The sequence below is a fragment of the Gobio gobio genome (assembly GCF_949357685.1).
Source record: "Gobio gobio genome assembly, chromosome: 11".
Classification (NCBI taxonomy): domain Eukaryota; kingdom Metazoa; phylum Chordata; class Actinopteri; order Cypriniformes; family Gobionidae; genus Gobio; species Gobio gobio.
The window spans coordinates 25,985,335-26,001,052 of NC_137104.1; the positions used below are offsets into that span (position 1 = coordinate 25,985,335).

Below are 15,718 nucleotides of genomic sequence, written 5' to 3' on the forward strand. Positions count from 1 at the left end.
TGGAAAGTTGAAAACTATCAATAAACATAATTATTATTTCAGTGTGTATTATACCCTTTGAGGGATAACACCCCATGATTTGTTATCTTAGTCACAGGTTGCACTCTTGGTCCTTCACCTCACATTATTATCATGTTAATCAGCATTTGTGTTCAGAAGCAGACAAGCACATTAATAGATGATAAGTAACAACCTCAGATAAATTTTTTTAAAAAAGTTGATGTGGAATCATTTATTTAAATATATAAATGTGGTGGAAATAAAGAAAAAGTTTTTTTTAATAGAAAATCATATCATGTTCGACAATAATGTTTTTGTTGTCTTTATCTAATAATTTTCACTGATAAATAAAATAATTATCAGTATTTGTATATTATTCGTACATTATTATGCTGCATATTATTAATGCATACATCGTTGCGGATGAGACCTCATCATTGTCATGACCATGCTATTAATTAATACTTGTATAAATATGGTAATTAGCCTATTATATATTATTTATACAGAATGAATGTAACTAACAATCTACAGACAGTACATGTATTAGTGAATATATTCTCAGGTACTATTCTATTCTTCTCTATTCTATTTCATCCTGAGCCTAGCAGGCCAGTCCATTATTTGATTTAATTATTCCATATGAAATGTTCCTTGTAATGGTAGTCTAGTAGTTCATGTGTTGTCGTGTGCTTATGGTTTTCGTTTCCAAGACCATTTCTTGGGCTTATATAGGAAGACAATCTCAAAACTGTATGTATTATTCTTCTACAGTCCCAATGCCAGTCTGTCAGTGGTCTCTACTCTCTAGAAAGTTCTGCCATAAAGGTCCTCGTGCCTCATCTTTGCGCGCAAAGAACCGCCTCACCCGCTACAGCTTCATAAAACTGCCATCTGATTGGTTTGCGCGTTTGTCCTTCAAAGCTTTGTGATCTGATTGGTCCTAATGGTTATGTGGGCGGTCCTTGTATCTAGGAAGTCAAGGCAACACACCGGTGTTAGCGTGACTCTTAGCATCACACTTCAAATTGTAGTTCTTTAATCTGTTATTTCTAGTAAACAGTGGAAATGGGTGATGATGATGAGAAATTCGATGGGATGTTGCTCGCCATGGCGCAGCAGCATGAAGGAGGAGTGCAGGAGGTAACATGTCAACACATGCAGCTGCATGCTAGCAGCCGAGCTAACTGATGCACGATGACTGGCTGTAATATAAAAGACATCTGTATGTACATTAGTTACGGACTACTTGACTGTTTATTAGTGTTGACTTTTCAAAACAGCACATTAATATGATGTGTAGTTCATTGTTAATACATGCACCAATTATATAGGGTATTAGAATGTTGTAATATGTGGAGAACGTGATTTTGTTTTGAAACCTAGTCAGATATCTTTTTAACTGTGCCTATTATGTCAAAAATGCTGTCTAGTTAGGCAGCTCACTAGGTTTTGAAACAGCCATTGTATATCAATAAGGACTGTGAACGTTAATTTGGTATATATCTTATAAGATTGAATAAAAATGAACCAACCCATAAACCTGCTTTCTATGATATGCCATTCCAGTGAACATTAGTGGTTTGTTATTGTGTTATGCCTTCCTAGTTGAGTATCAGTTCTGGCATCTTCTCATTTCTTCTTCAATATTATTGTTGACAGCTGGTGAGCACATTCTTCAGTTTTCTAAGGAGGAAAACAGATTTCTTCACGGGAGGAGAGTCCGGAGCACCAGAGAAGGTTTTGATTTTGATTGAATTGACTGTCTGTTGTACTAACTAAGATTTAATTTTAATTTATGTGTTCTTTATTTATATTTGAGAATCATTCAATGTTTGTCTTTTTGATTCATAAAGATGGCTTGAAACGAGACTTTGTAGGCCAACAGGAAGTTAGCATTACACTGGTTCCCTCAACAAAAACCCAATATGATTTTCACATAGGCTTTTGGATTATCGCAAAAAAACAAGCTCTGTGATCAACAGAAGTCTATGAGACTTACATATTTTTTATTTATTTTTTATTTTAACTGAATGCAGTTGCCAGACGTAAAAAGCTAAAGATAGACTATAAATGAACTACACCACGGTCCCGCAATTTTAACGTCACCATCACTAAGCTTCCGGCAGCTCTTTCAGTTTTTATTTAAAAAACAAATCCCACAAAGTTTGAGTTATAATAGTTTGCAAGAGCACAATTATAAGCTTAACTAGGCTAAACCGGACAAAGTTTACCTTTTCACCATGATGACGTTTAATCTCCCCGACAGCCTCTGTAGTCCCATTTTGCCACTTTTTAGTAACCGCCCTTTTCAAGACACGTCACAGCTTCAAAAATATCTTGAGTGTAGAAAGTTGTAAAATAAAATGTGAAAGTGTCTTGAGCTTGTGTTCACCGCAGACCTTATTTCAGCCATCAAAAAACAGTTTAAAAAAAAAACATTGACTTTGGGATGATCGAACCGGAAGTGCTAAAATACTTTGAGCTCTTGTGAGTGACACTGATGATTAATTTTAAAAATATATATATTTTTATAATGATGTGCAAAAATAAATAACTTATCAAGTGGATGCTGCACACTGGTGGTGGTTGAGGAGAGACCCCTGACATGAGTGTAAAGCACTTTGGGCGTACAGTAGTACATATGAAAGCGCTATATAAATGCCTCATTCATTCATTCATTCATTCATTCATTCATAATAAACCCTGCAGTATTCCATTAAAAAAGAAAATAAAGAAGAATTGTCAATTTTGATTTAATGGCGACTTAAAAAAGAATAGTTTCACCCACCCAGCAGTTAAACCATTCTGGCATCATTTAGCTGCTCTTTTCCATGTAATTAAAATCAGTGTTGATTCAGGCTATCAAGCTTCATAAAGGTCATAAGAAGCTCAATAACAGTCCATATTTCTCTCTTCTTCTTTTTTTTGAAGCCCTTTTAAATTTGAAAAATGGTTTGAAATGATCTTATTCACATTTTTTATTAGAATTAGAAACCAATGCCATTTTAGAATTGTTATTTTTTTGTTTTTTATATGTAATTTTTTGTTTAATGATAATCAATTATTAAATGTACCTTTATTCTACATATAAATTTGTGAGCATTTGTTATCCCAACCGATTATTGATCTGCTTTCTTTTCATTTGTCCTATAGCTGGTTAAAGAGGTGTTTGCTCATCACAATCAGCTCGCCCTGAAAGTTCAGAAAGACAAACAGTCCAGAGAAGAGAAAGAGAAGAAAGAGAAGGCTGACAGAGCATCCAAACTGAAGGAAGAGGAGAAAAAGAGGAAGCAGGACGTAGAGGAGCCTAGAATCAAAGAACTCACTGATGAGGAGGCCGAGAGACTCCAGTCACAATTAAATCAAGTGAGAGCATTTTTTAATTCATAAAACTCTTTTATGCACTAAATGATTTAATAATTATGTATTACCTTATCTAATACCAAATATGCATAAACTAAATACTTTTACAACTTAAAGGGATAGTTCTCCCAAAAATAAAAATTCTGTCACCATTTACTCCCAATCCATAAGAATTTGGTTAATCTTCGAAAACAAAAAAATAAGAGATTTTTAATGAAACCTGTTTTGAAGTTTTATGGGTTTGGAATAACATGAGGGTAATTAAATTATGAAATAATTTTCATTTTTTTTGGGGTGAACTATCCCTTTATCACCATGTAAGCAATATGCATCAAATGTCATTCATGAGTAACTTTCACCGTTCTTCTCAGACAAAACAAGAAGAAAAGAAAAATTCTGGAGTAGCTGAGAAAACAGATGTCGATACATCAGAAAAAGCAAAAGAGATAAAAGGGGTAAGTGAGGTTTATATCAGTATTAAATATGCTAGTTAAAACTGAAATGATGTTGTTTTGAGCAGCTCTAAATATCTAATGCTCACTTATGTGCGTCTGTCAGTCGGACTCAGAAGGAGAGGAAGATGAAAAGGACAAAGACAAGATAAAGCCCAATGCTGGAAATGGAGCAGACCTTTCAAACTACCGGTGGACTCAGACCCTGTCCGAAGTGGATGTGAGTCATATTTTTTCTTTATTTACTAATTGAACAAAGTCAGTAAGTCACATAGACTGCACATAGGATTATGCAGCCATGTTTATAAGTGATGCACCGAAATAATTTTTTTTCCCAAAACTGAAATTCAAGTTTTCATTTAGCCAAAAGTAGATATGCACTGTTTTCAGATTTTTTTTTTGGAGTGATCTGCCGTTACCTATTTTTGCCGATTCCGATTTTCTTTCAAGAACTATGATTGACAGCATATACAAAGAAAACATTTTTACACAGTGAAGGGCATATAGACATAATTTTGTGTGTTTTTGACTGTTTAAGCCACTCATTTTGGTACTTGCGACTCACAATCTCACAATACATGGCCCCGGTAATCCTCTCCTTAATACAGTGCAGTCGCCCTGTCCCATGTGCAGAAAAACACCCCCAAAGCATGATGCTACCACCCCAAAATTTGTGCGATTATTCCTTTAAAAATAAAGTTTTAATAGTTGTCGTTTAATTGTATTATTTGTAGACATATATTATACTGTGAAATAGTAGTTATTTTGACGGGTTGCTATGAAGATCTCGAGTTTCTGTGTGTATATATGACAATAGTTTTTCTCAAATTAAACAGTAAAATGCTCATGAAGTGACTCTCAGATATAGTAACGTGGCGAGCTTCTCGCAAACTTCAGTGTGTGTGTAGGAAATGAAACTGTCCGTCTGTGCCATTCATTAATTTCACACAGAAACACACAGAACATGTAGGATTCATATTCAAATAGTCTTTAATATTCAATAGGTTTAATATTCACAGACACTAGTCCATATCACCATGTGATTTGTGTACTGACCGACTTTTGATCATCAACATCCCTAATGCTTGCACAGTCCTATAGCTCGTTCTGGGTCGACATTTCTTTCAGTAACATTGGGCAGTTTTGATTTATATGATGTTTAATGTTGATGATCACGTTATTTTACATATGCATCTGCTTACACACGATCGCTTGTGTTTTTGTGTCTTCCTCACCTGTTTTGATCAGGAGATTCTGTATTCATTCAGAAGATGCGTAATAGCGGTCGTGTGCATGTTACTTTCGGTTAGATAGAATTAGTGATTTAAAAGCGGAGTCGGTGATACCGGTATTACTGGTGTTGTCACACGTCGATTAACCCGTGGGAAAATTTCCTCACCGTCACATCCCTAGTTACAATGATCAGCTCTTCAAAAACATGCTGTAGATATGAAGATAGACATCTTTGATGCTCTTTACTGAGCGTTTACACATATACACACAGAAGCGTTTGAAAGCAGGCATCTATCAGCGGATCCCTTATATATCCTGATAGACGCTGATAGACACCTGCTTTCAAACGCTCCCATCTTTTTGCTTGAATATATATAAATGTATAAACTATATTAAGAGGTTTCTTTTGCATAACAGTCTGCTATCTGTACACTATTCCTTGCCTTGCCTCAACCCCCTTTTTATAACTTCGGGTCCCCTCAGTGGGTGTGCGCCCCCCAGTTTGGGAACCACTGCACTAAATAATGTCACCGTTTTGGTCAATGATTTTGGCCTTCCAAAACAATTGTATTTTGTGTTATTTTGGTCACGCATACATTTCAGAATGTTTATGGTTAAATAACACACTCATCCTTAACCCAAAATCAAAAGAAGAAAAAACGTTTTTGCATGAAGAAAGTAATTTTGCATTGTAACATTTTCATGATAATTAAGGTAATGGGAACGGTGGGGATTTTTTTGTAAAACTAATTTAATAACAAAAAAGAAACCCCAATATCTCACCTGTCAAATCCTCTCACAGCTGGTTGTGCCTTTCGATGTGAACTTCCGTCTGAAAGGGAAGGATGTGGTGGTGGACATACAGCGGCGTTCCCTGAAGGTGGGGTTGAAGGGTCATCCGCCTGTGATTGACGGACAGCTGTACAATGACGTGAAAGTGGAGGAGAGCTCTTGGCTCATAGAGGATGGGAAAGTGGTCACGATCCATTTTGAGAAGGTATGGATGAGAGCATGCATAGATGGCATTTTTTTATAGCTTGTGATTTGCCGGGATGACTAATGATGCACGTTTATTCCAGATAAACAAAATGGAGTGGTGGAACAGGTTTGTGACCACAGACCCTGAAATCAACACCAAGAAAATTTGCCCAGAGAATTCCAAGGTAAGAGCAAGCCATCTTTTTGATCAAGGGTTGATTTCAAACTGCATGTTCAAGCTTGAAAAAACTTTGGGATCATTATGTAGTCTAATAAATATTAAATTAATATAAGACAAAATGATAAATCGTGCCCTTTCATCTCATGCTGTGTTTTTAAATGGAATCTTCTCAGCTGTCAGATTTGGACGGTGAGACGCGCAGTATGGTGGAGAAGATGATGTATGATCAGAGGCAGAAGTCCATGGGGCTGCCCACCTCTGAAGAGCAGAAGAAGCAGGATATCCTGAAGAAGTAAGAATACAAAATCGTATGGTGAAACCAGAAATAAACATAAAACTGGAATTTAAATGTCATCATAGAGAAACCCTCATGATTGTCTCTTTAAAGGGTACATAACACACACAGTTTCTGCCAATCTCATGTTAATCTTGAGTACCTATAGAGTAGTATTGCATCCTTCATATCTCCGAAGAGTCTTGAGTGTGATCATATTTATAAAAGACAGATACACTGTACCGATTCTTTTCGAAAACAGCCAAACTCGTGGAGGCGTGCAGTGGGCGGAGTTAAAAAGACACACACACACACAATACATCACAGAGTCCTCCACGGGTACCCGACGGGTGACCCGCGAATATTGCCGAAACGGGTGAAAAACATCCTACTGTGTCGGATACGGGTGCAGGTCGGGTCGGACAAGGGAGAACACGGGTCTAAACACGGGTTTTAAACAGTCACGTGCAAACGAATATAGGCCTAAAAATATATGCATGTATATTGTAGATGTGTTCCTAAAAATATGCATATACAAAAATATGCCTTGCCTGTATTTCAAGTTGATAAAATAATTTCAAATCCATATCAATTTATTTGTGGCCGCGCCCCAGCCAAGAGAATCAAAACCGCGCGCGCGCGCGCTCTGCCTGCACTCGTCGAGATGGATCATGAGGAGTTGAAGAAAATATAGCCGCAAATGTGGAAGTTCATCGCTGAGGAAGCACGCAGATAACTGTGGTAACAAACCAAGCACACGCAGTTCAATCGAACAGTATTTTTGTTATGGTTCCTGAGTTTAGTCTCTTAATAACACTGTCTTAGTAGTGCTAAACTGATTTTATTGCTGGTGCGGGTCGGGTGTCGGTTCTATTTTAGTCGGGTCGGGTGCGGATTTTATTTAGTGCTGTTGTCGGAAAACGGGTCGGATGCGGTTTTAAGCACTGCGGGTGCGGGTTTACAAAATCGGACCCGTGCAGGACTCTAATACATCATCGTATTATCCCTGGATAACTTTCGATTCACTATACGTTTGTGTTTTTTACATTCCGATAGCCAAAAAAAACGCAGACATTTGATGCAGTTTCATTCACCGCCTGCGTTTTCGACTCATGACCGGGAACAAACCAGGTTACCCGCGGGGTCTTAAAAAGTCTTAAAGGATTAGTTCACTTTTAAATAAACTTTTGCTGATTATTTACTCACCCCCATGTCATCCAAAATGTCCATGTCTTTCTTTCTGCAGTCGAAAAGAAATTAAGGTTTTGGATGAAAACAGTCCAGGGTTTTTCTCCATATAATGGACTTCAGTGGGCTCCAAACGGTTCAAGGTCCAAATGACAGTTTCAGTGCAGCTTCAAAAGGGCTTTAAACGATACCAGACGATGAATAAGGGTCTTATCTAGCGAAACGATCAGTTTCTGCGAGAAAGCGAGCAGTATTTATGCTATTATTTTACCTCTTAACAGAGGAACACGATCGTCTCTGAGCTCCGCCATTACTTCCGGAGAGTGAGGTCAAATTTGATCGTGGTTATAGATATATCGATAGTAGATGCCTCATTCTACTGATCCGTGCAGTCGCTAATGAGGCATCTACTTATACATCTATGACCACAATCAAATTTGACCTCACACTCCGGAAGTTATGGCGGAGCTCAGAGACGATCGCGTTCGTCTGTTAAGAGGTAAAATAATAGCATAAATACTGCTGGTTTCTCGCAGAAACTGATCGTTTGGGGGTGAGTAAATTATCAGCAAAAGTTTATTTAAAAGTGAACTAATCCTTTAAATGTCTTGCGTTTCTAAATCAATTTTAGGCCTTAAAAAGTCAATAGAATAGGAACGCAATAATTCTGACTAAAGTTTACAAAATAGTTTCTAAAATATTTGTTGTTGGACAATAAATATGCCATATGTGGAATTTTAAACCTACAAGTAAGTATATTTTTATAAAAGGGACCATTTTTAATGGGGTAATCAAATCTAGGCTAATATGCTTTTGTTTTTATTTTCATTTTTAGTTTTGTGAATTTAAAAACAAAATGATTCATTTTGTTTTTAGATTGTAAACCCCCTTTTTGCACATAATATTTTGCATAGCCTACATTACATTCACTGTATTTGTTTATAGCCTTCAAAATCAACATTGTTTTTAGGACATCATTGGGCAGGATGGGCGGGGCTAAGTTCGGCTGGCATCCAGGCTAAAAGATCTCTGTTCAAAAAGATACATTTCAAGTTTCAAATTAATTCTGTTCTTTTAAACGTTGTTCATCAAAGAATCCCCAAAATATTAAGCAGCATAATAACTCCTTTAATGGTTACTGAAGTATACTGTGACCCTGACGACTGAAGTATTTGCTGCTGAAAATTCAGCTTTACCTTGACAGGAATAAATTGCATTTTAAAATGTATTCAAATACAAAACGGTTAGTTATTTAATGTGTGTAAACCTTTTTTTTTAATCTTACCGACCTCAAACCTTTTGAACGGTCCTGTACATAAACCCATCGTGTCTGTTTAAAGGTGAAGCTTGCTCTTCTGAATTGATTAATGTTCTTCCATGTGTCTGTGTCTGCAGGTTCATGTCTCAGCATCCTGAGATGGACTTCTCTAAAGCCAAGTTCAGCTGAGAGCCGTTTGTGCTGCATAAACAAACCTCTGAATGATCATCACTGTACATGTGACACAAGGTTACCCTCCTGTTCTGCTCACCTGTTCAGTTAGATGAGCTTGTTTTGGGTTACGCGTGTTCAAATAACAATTTCACTGTTGTGAATGTGATGATGATATCATACACCATGTCTTTCTTTTGTGTCTTTTTTGTTTTTTTAAATAAATCATTTCAAACCTTACCTGTTCGTGTAACTTTAACTCTTAAAGTCTCTTAAAACTATTATATTGACAGTCACGATTTTATAAATGTCCTGTAAAGTCACGTATACAGATTACTTGTTAAAAACAGTTTGCTTAGTGAATCTGAATAGTTAATCAAGTGTGATTAGGATGAGCTTGCTTTAACATTTATGAAGACATTTTTATACAAGTTGACTAGATTTATGACAAATTTAACGCTAAATTTCTTAAATTACAAACTAGAGTGATTAGTCAAGTGCTCTCTGTCCCTAAGAAATGCGAAGGTTGCTAAAAAAACAACAAAAAAATGTATTTTCTCAGAATTTTTCTTATAGATTTCATTACCTTAAATTTGAATGTTAAAACATTTACCAATATCCTGATGAACTTTATTGATATATAAAACAATGTCAGTGGCTGCATCTGAAATCGCATTCTTACCTACTTATAGTATGTCCAAATTCACAGTTCTCATAAAAGAGTAAAAAGTCCCTGAGAAGAAGTTGTGTGGATACAATGGACACTTGTAAAGGGCAGTGAAGCAACGTAATGCACGTGGTAATGACAACATGGCGAATGTAGTAGGACCAGATTACATTCATACTTTTACGTGAAGTAATTACTTAAAAATAAGTACCCACTCTAAAGAGAGCATGCTATTGGCTATTTCGGATGCAGTCATAGTTGTCTAATTCAACTCGAGCGACACAAGGGGGCAGTGTTGGCAAATGATCATTGAGACAGGCCGTTTTTGTGAGAGCTGCAAATTGTTTTTCCTCTCCTGGCCATCAGGTGGCGGAATTGAACCCTCACGTTTTCAACCCACCATACATTTTTTTCCCTTACAAATGTGACCATGTTAATTATGGTTTTCACTACACCTCATGCTTACACAATTGTTACTACTATAAAAAATATCAATGTATATTATCGTGGTGTCTAATAGTAAATTAACACCGTTTTAATGAGAGCATAAAACATATTTTTAAAGGCACAGAGAACCTTAGGCTAAAAATAATAGTAGTTTCCAGATGAATCTTTTGTTTTCCCATAATTTCATTTAAACACTTTCTCTGACTCTGTATTAATGAAGAACCTGTTTACATCCTTTTACAATTGTGACCCTGGACCACAAAACCAGTCATAAGTGGCACGGGTAGCTATATTTGTGGCAATAGCCACCAATACATTGCATGGGTCAAAATTTTGATTTTTCTTTCATTCAAAAATCATTAGGATATTAAGTAAAGATCATGTTCCATGAAGATATTTTAGTTTTCCATAAATGCTTGTAAGTACATTCGGTATATACACTTTAACCATTTTTGAAAGCCAATAAAAGTAATAATGAAATGACATATAAAATGTCTTAATGTTCAGCTAACTGCATTTAATATAAATATACTAAAATACTTTTAAATTTAATTGCCGTTAACATGCAGTTACATCCCGAAAACATTACATTCAGTTTGCAATATATAGTATAGTAGAAGTATCTTTTTTTATTTTAACCCTTCTGGTGCTGTTTGTTCATTTTTTACCAAAAAGTTTTACGTTTTGGTTCTTTTACTTCCTTTTTTCTTTTTCTTTTTTTTACTTCATCCGAATGGTACAAAACGTATTTATTTAGCTTTCAGATGATGTATAAATCTCAATTAAAAAAATATATATATATATATATATTTATTTTTTTGTGGTCAAGAGTCAGAATTAACGCCCTCTTTTACACCACAAAGAAGACAAGCATTATTTTCCACACTCAAAGTCTTTCTGTTTGGGATCACTTTGGCGCCCCAAGAGCAAATCACCAGTCTTAACAAGAATCTTAACATGAAAAATGACATCCTTTCCTTATTTCATGTTTGGGACCTTCTTGTTTAGAAACAGATTGTTCTTTAGAAAAACCAGAAGGGGGTTGGTTAGCCTTTTAACTGCGAGGGTTTTTTTTGTGTCATATATTTTGCATGCATTTTTTTGTTTATTTCAGTTGAAATGTAGGTGCTGATAATGTATTTCAAATATCCATTCCTTTAGAGCAAAATAACAGACCAGACCCTCCTCTGACATCCGTGCTATCACATTTGTAGAAGTTATTCCTCACCCAGGCTTGATTGTATATTTTGTATCACTGCTAATGGTTTGGAGCAGTGTGCAGTTTGTTAACAACTCTCTTGGACATCGTGCGACCGTCTATAGCTTTAGTGGCGGCCTTCATCATGATGTTGAGAGTGTCAGTTACCATCTTACTCGTGCCTGTCAGTTGCATTAGCTCGTGCAAACTAGCAAGTGTTTGTTGTATGTGAAATGGCACATGTTTCCTAAAACTTAATAGTAACTTTGCCTCTTGTAGGCAATTTCACAGCTCAGTCGTCAGAATGGTAGACAAACATTTGATGATGTTTAGCACAAACACTACATTTTTATTTTTATTTTATTTTTTGAAGCAGACCAATCATTTAGTGAACTAGACCTACTAATCTAGAGTTTTGAAAATAATTTTTTCATTATTCTCTTTTGTCCATAAACTGACTTATATTGATTGTATCCAGGGGGAAAAAACTGCTAACACTTTTCAATAACGTTAACAGTATCTTAATAGTTATTACATAATGGATCTTTATAGTTTTTACAGCAATTTCTAATAGATTAATGTTGTAAATATTTATAAATAAAGTATTGTTCATTGTCAATTCATGTTTGATAATAATACATTAACAACATGTTAATTTGTACAGTATGAACATTTAAAATGTATTAGTAACATTTAAAAAATGCTTTAAAGAAGTACACTTATTTTGAAGTGTTGACTAATATAATGAAACGCATGTAAAGTACTTGATTATTATTAATTTTAACTGTAGTGTGTAATTCGATTTAAAGTTAATATATTTTAAATGTACTAAATTGCAACTTCATTATTACAAATGTGTAATTTACTAATTTTGGTATAGAAATGACATTAAATTATACTTTAGTTTTCCATAAATGCTTATAAGTACATTCAGTACATACACTTTAACCATTTTTGAAAGAAGTAATAGAAGTAATTATGAAATGACATATAAAATGTCTTAATGTTCAGCTTACTGCATTTAATATAAATTTACTAAAATACTTTTCCATTTAATTGCCGTTAATATGCAGTTCTATCTGAAAACATTACCTTCAGTTTGCAATATGTAGTATATGTTGAAGTATCATTTTTTTAAAACTGCTGTTTGGTCATTTTTGGTCATCAAACATTTCTGAAAAAAATCACACTTGTATTGTTCACTGTCAAAAATGGCCGCATTGGAAATTAATGGGAGACGGATTTCATCAGTTGGAAACGTTTGTAAAATCTTAAAATCTTACTGAAAGATTTTGATATCCACCTCGAAATTTGGAATACAGCTTGTTTAGATTTATGGCTTAAATTTTCTCACTGTTTCAGAATAAAACATGTTTGAGAATATATATTTTTCATATAAAATTTAAAAATAGTATTTTTGTGCATTTTTCACAATAATAAACTTTTTTTTACTTTTTAAACTTTCTTTACTTAAGCAATAATCTGCCGAGTGACTTAAATTCATTTTCAGGTCTATATGCTGAAAAAGTGTTAACAGGTAAATGGATCATAACTATTCCATAAATATAATGTAGTATGATAAAATCCCATAAAAATACAAAATATTAAATAAAAAACATTATCGAACTAAAATATAGAACATTAATTTAATTGAGAATTGTTTGAATTTTTGGCAGGGATAAATAATATAATTTCTGTAATAAGTATATTTAAAAGTGTGTTAAAGTGTACTTCTTTTTCACAAGGGTGCATGCTGATAATTTGATGAGAAGTGTTTGAGTTTGTATTGAGATCTTTGGATTTTCTCAGGCAAAAAATAAGCAATTTGCTCTCCTTTTAATCTCATTGCTGTCCAGGAGGATTGACAGAGATAATAAAGAGATCTGATTTGTGATTTTTCATCAGTTATTTTAAGAAAAGAGGTAAAGCTAGGCCACCTACTGCATGATGCAGCTGTAATGTTTTCTTCCAGAATGCTCCGTCTCTGTTGGTGGGTGTAGTTGTGAGCTGGCCGGGGTGAAGAGTCGGGACAGAGAGCTGGAGGTTGCTCAGCTGACAGCTATGTCTCACCCAGGTACGAGAATTTCTTCATTAACGAAGGCACACAGACATCAGAGGGCGAAGTGGGTTTGTGTGGGGGTGAAAGGCAAGAGAGATGATGGGCAAACACAGCACCACGACGGGCCGCTCCAGACTTCATGACTTGTTTTTGGCAGCAGGGACCCATAACTCATCCACAAGTCCTCGCATTCAGACTCACCATTATAACCCAGGTGTTTACCCAGTCATGCACTCACTCTGTACTGACTGCACCGAATACCGGGAAATAGAAGATGAATTGGCATTGTTGATAGAAAACGATGTCCCTATGGATAAACTGAAACATACGCTGACATTCTCTATATTCTGGCCCTTGGGAAAATCATGTAATATTAGCCTACATTTAAAACATGGACTGAAACTTATCACAAGATTATGTTTTAATTTTAATTATATTTACGTAAAAAACTGCAACTATTTTTGTCTTAAACCATTCATTATTCTCGACACTTCATGTTTTATGTACCCTGTATACACATATACAGGTATATATTTTTGGTAACACCAACCAGTGTCCTTGTTACATATGTTACATGTACTTACCATAGTAAATTATGCATAATTACATACAACTAACCCTCAACCAAACCCTAATCCTACCCCTAACCCTGTTGTTATGAAATGTTATTCAGTACTTAATATATAATTACACAATGACACCTTAAAATAAAGTGTAACCTATTTTTTTAATCATTTTGTAGTACATACTAACAGCAGCTATAACATGTTGATGTCACATTTTAAGGTTAATTGAACTAGAAAAACCTAACAAGTCTCAAGTCTCAGTTTTGATTTGAGATTGTTTGATATTTCTGTCTCCAGTACTGTTCATGTTTGCTGCCCCTAGTATTGCTTTCCACCATTTTACTATATACTAACGGCATGCTTTAAGAAATATATTTCCTTTTTCTTTTTGGGGTATCGTTTGATGTTTTCTTATCACATTCTGCTTGTCCCATTCAGAGTTCATCCTACTATGCCAAATTGAATGGGCTGTGAATTAAATTGCAACACTTTAAAGTGACAAATATTGAATAAAACTTTAGTATCAGCTAAATTATATCGCACTCCTCTTAGGATCGTCCCTGTTGAATGTTTGTAATTGAGAAAATACACTTATTACAATGCTTTTTTTTTTTCAACCTTCATAGGTTTTTGAATTCCTTGTGGAACATAAGCTTATTACATTTGTGACATAACGTAATATGTTTTCAACTAAAAACATATTGTCAAGTCAAGTCAACTTTATTTTATAGCGCTTTTTACAATGCATATTGTTTCAAAGCAGCTACACAGTGTTTAACAGGAAAATATTGCAACAGAATTTGATTTGGCTGTACAGCCGCTCTGGAGAAAACGGTGATGTCATCAGCTCATTTCAATTATCATACAGTGACAATGTGGGCAGATCAGTAATTGAGTTGATGTATTTAATTTAGTTTAGTAATTAAATTTATTTGGATATTTAGTGGAAAATGTAGTGTCCCCAACTGAGCAAGCCAAGCCAAAGGAAACAGTGGCAAGGAACCAAAACTCCATCAGGGGCATAATGGAGAAAAATAAACCTTGGGAGAAACCAGGCTCAGTCGGGGTGCCAGTTCTCCTCTGGCCTGTTAACAAACAGTTTATGATTATTATTCTGGCAACTTTACAGGTCAGAGGTCATATTAGATCGGAATATTCTAAAGATCGGAGTCATCACGCCGGAGACGGGTTTATTGAGGATGCCGTGTCGATGAGGCAATTTCAGGGGGAGTCTAAAGAAAATAGTCCAACGCCGTGGTACAACGAGCACACTCGGGCCCTTAAAACAGCAGCCAGAAGGAGCACAGCTGGAAGAAAACAAAACTGGAGGTTTTGCGCATTTCGTGGAAAGAGAGCATGATTGCATACAGAAAGGCCATAAAAACTTATATGTATATGATAACTTCTCTTTAATTAGTGAATTCACAACAAACTAATTTTTGAATGTTACCATGTTATTACTACATTTACCCCTTTTATTATTACAAATTTTTAAAAATCTTTGAAATTTAAAATTTTACATGAGCCGAACCACCTTGAAAAAAGAAAAAAATTTGCATCAATGACATTTATAAAAACATACACTCACCTAAAGGATTATTAGGAACACCAGTTCAATTTCTCATTAATGCAATTATCTAATCAACCAATCACATGGCAGTTGCTTCACTGCATTAAGGG

General features: G+C 35.2%; 1 protein-coding gene across 1 annotated transcript; it reads left to right on the plus strand.

Moving 5' to 3' along the window:
• The first annotated feature begins 959 nt into the window (after positions 1 to 959).
• nudc (nudC nuclear distribution protein) lies at positions 960 to 10,266 on the plus strand. Its single transcript, XM_079828928.1, has 9 exons — positions 960 to 1,143; positions 1,663 to 1,740; positions 3,157 to 3,369; positions 3,738 to 3,821; positions 3,925 to 4,038; positions 5,854 to 6,048; positions 6,131 to 6,214; positions 6,384 to 6,502; positions 9,068 to 10,266. The coding sequence occupies exons 1-9, from the start codon at positions 1,069 to 1,071 to the stop codon at positions 9,117 to 9,119; spliced, it is 1,014 nt and encodes a 337-aa protein (XP_079685054.1). The 5' UTR covers positions 960 to 1,068; the 3' UTR covers positions 9,120 to 10,266.
• The last annotated feature ends 5,452 nt before the right edge of the window (positions 10,267 to 15,718 follow it).

Bases quoted from the DNA above. Each gene is read 5' to 3' on its own strand.
- nudc (XM_079828928.1), top strand. From the start codon at position 1,069: ATGGGTGATGATGATGAGAAATTCGATGGGATGTTGCTCGCCATGGCG. The intron at 1,741-3,156 runs GTTTTGATTTTG...TTTGTCCTATAG, and splicing joins AGTCCGGAGCACCAGAGAAG to CTGGTTAAAGAGGTGTTTGC. The intron at 3,370-3,737 runs GTGAGAGCATTT...CGTTCTTCTCAG, and splicing joins TCCAGTCACAATTAAATCAA to ACAAAACAAGAAGAAAAGAA.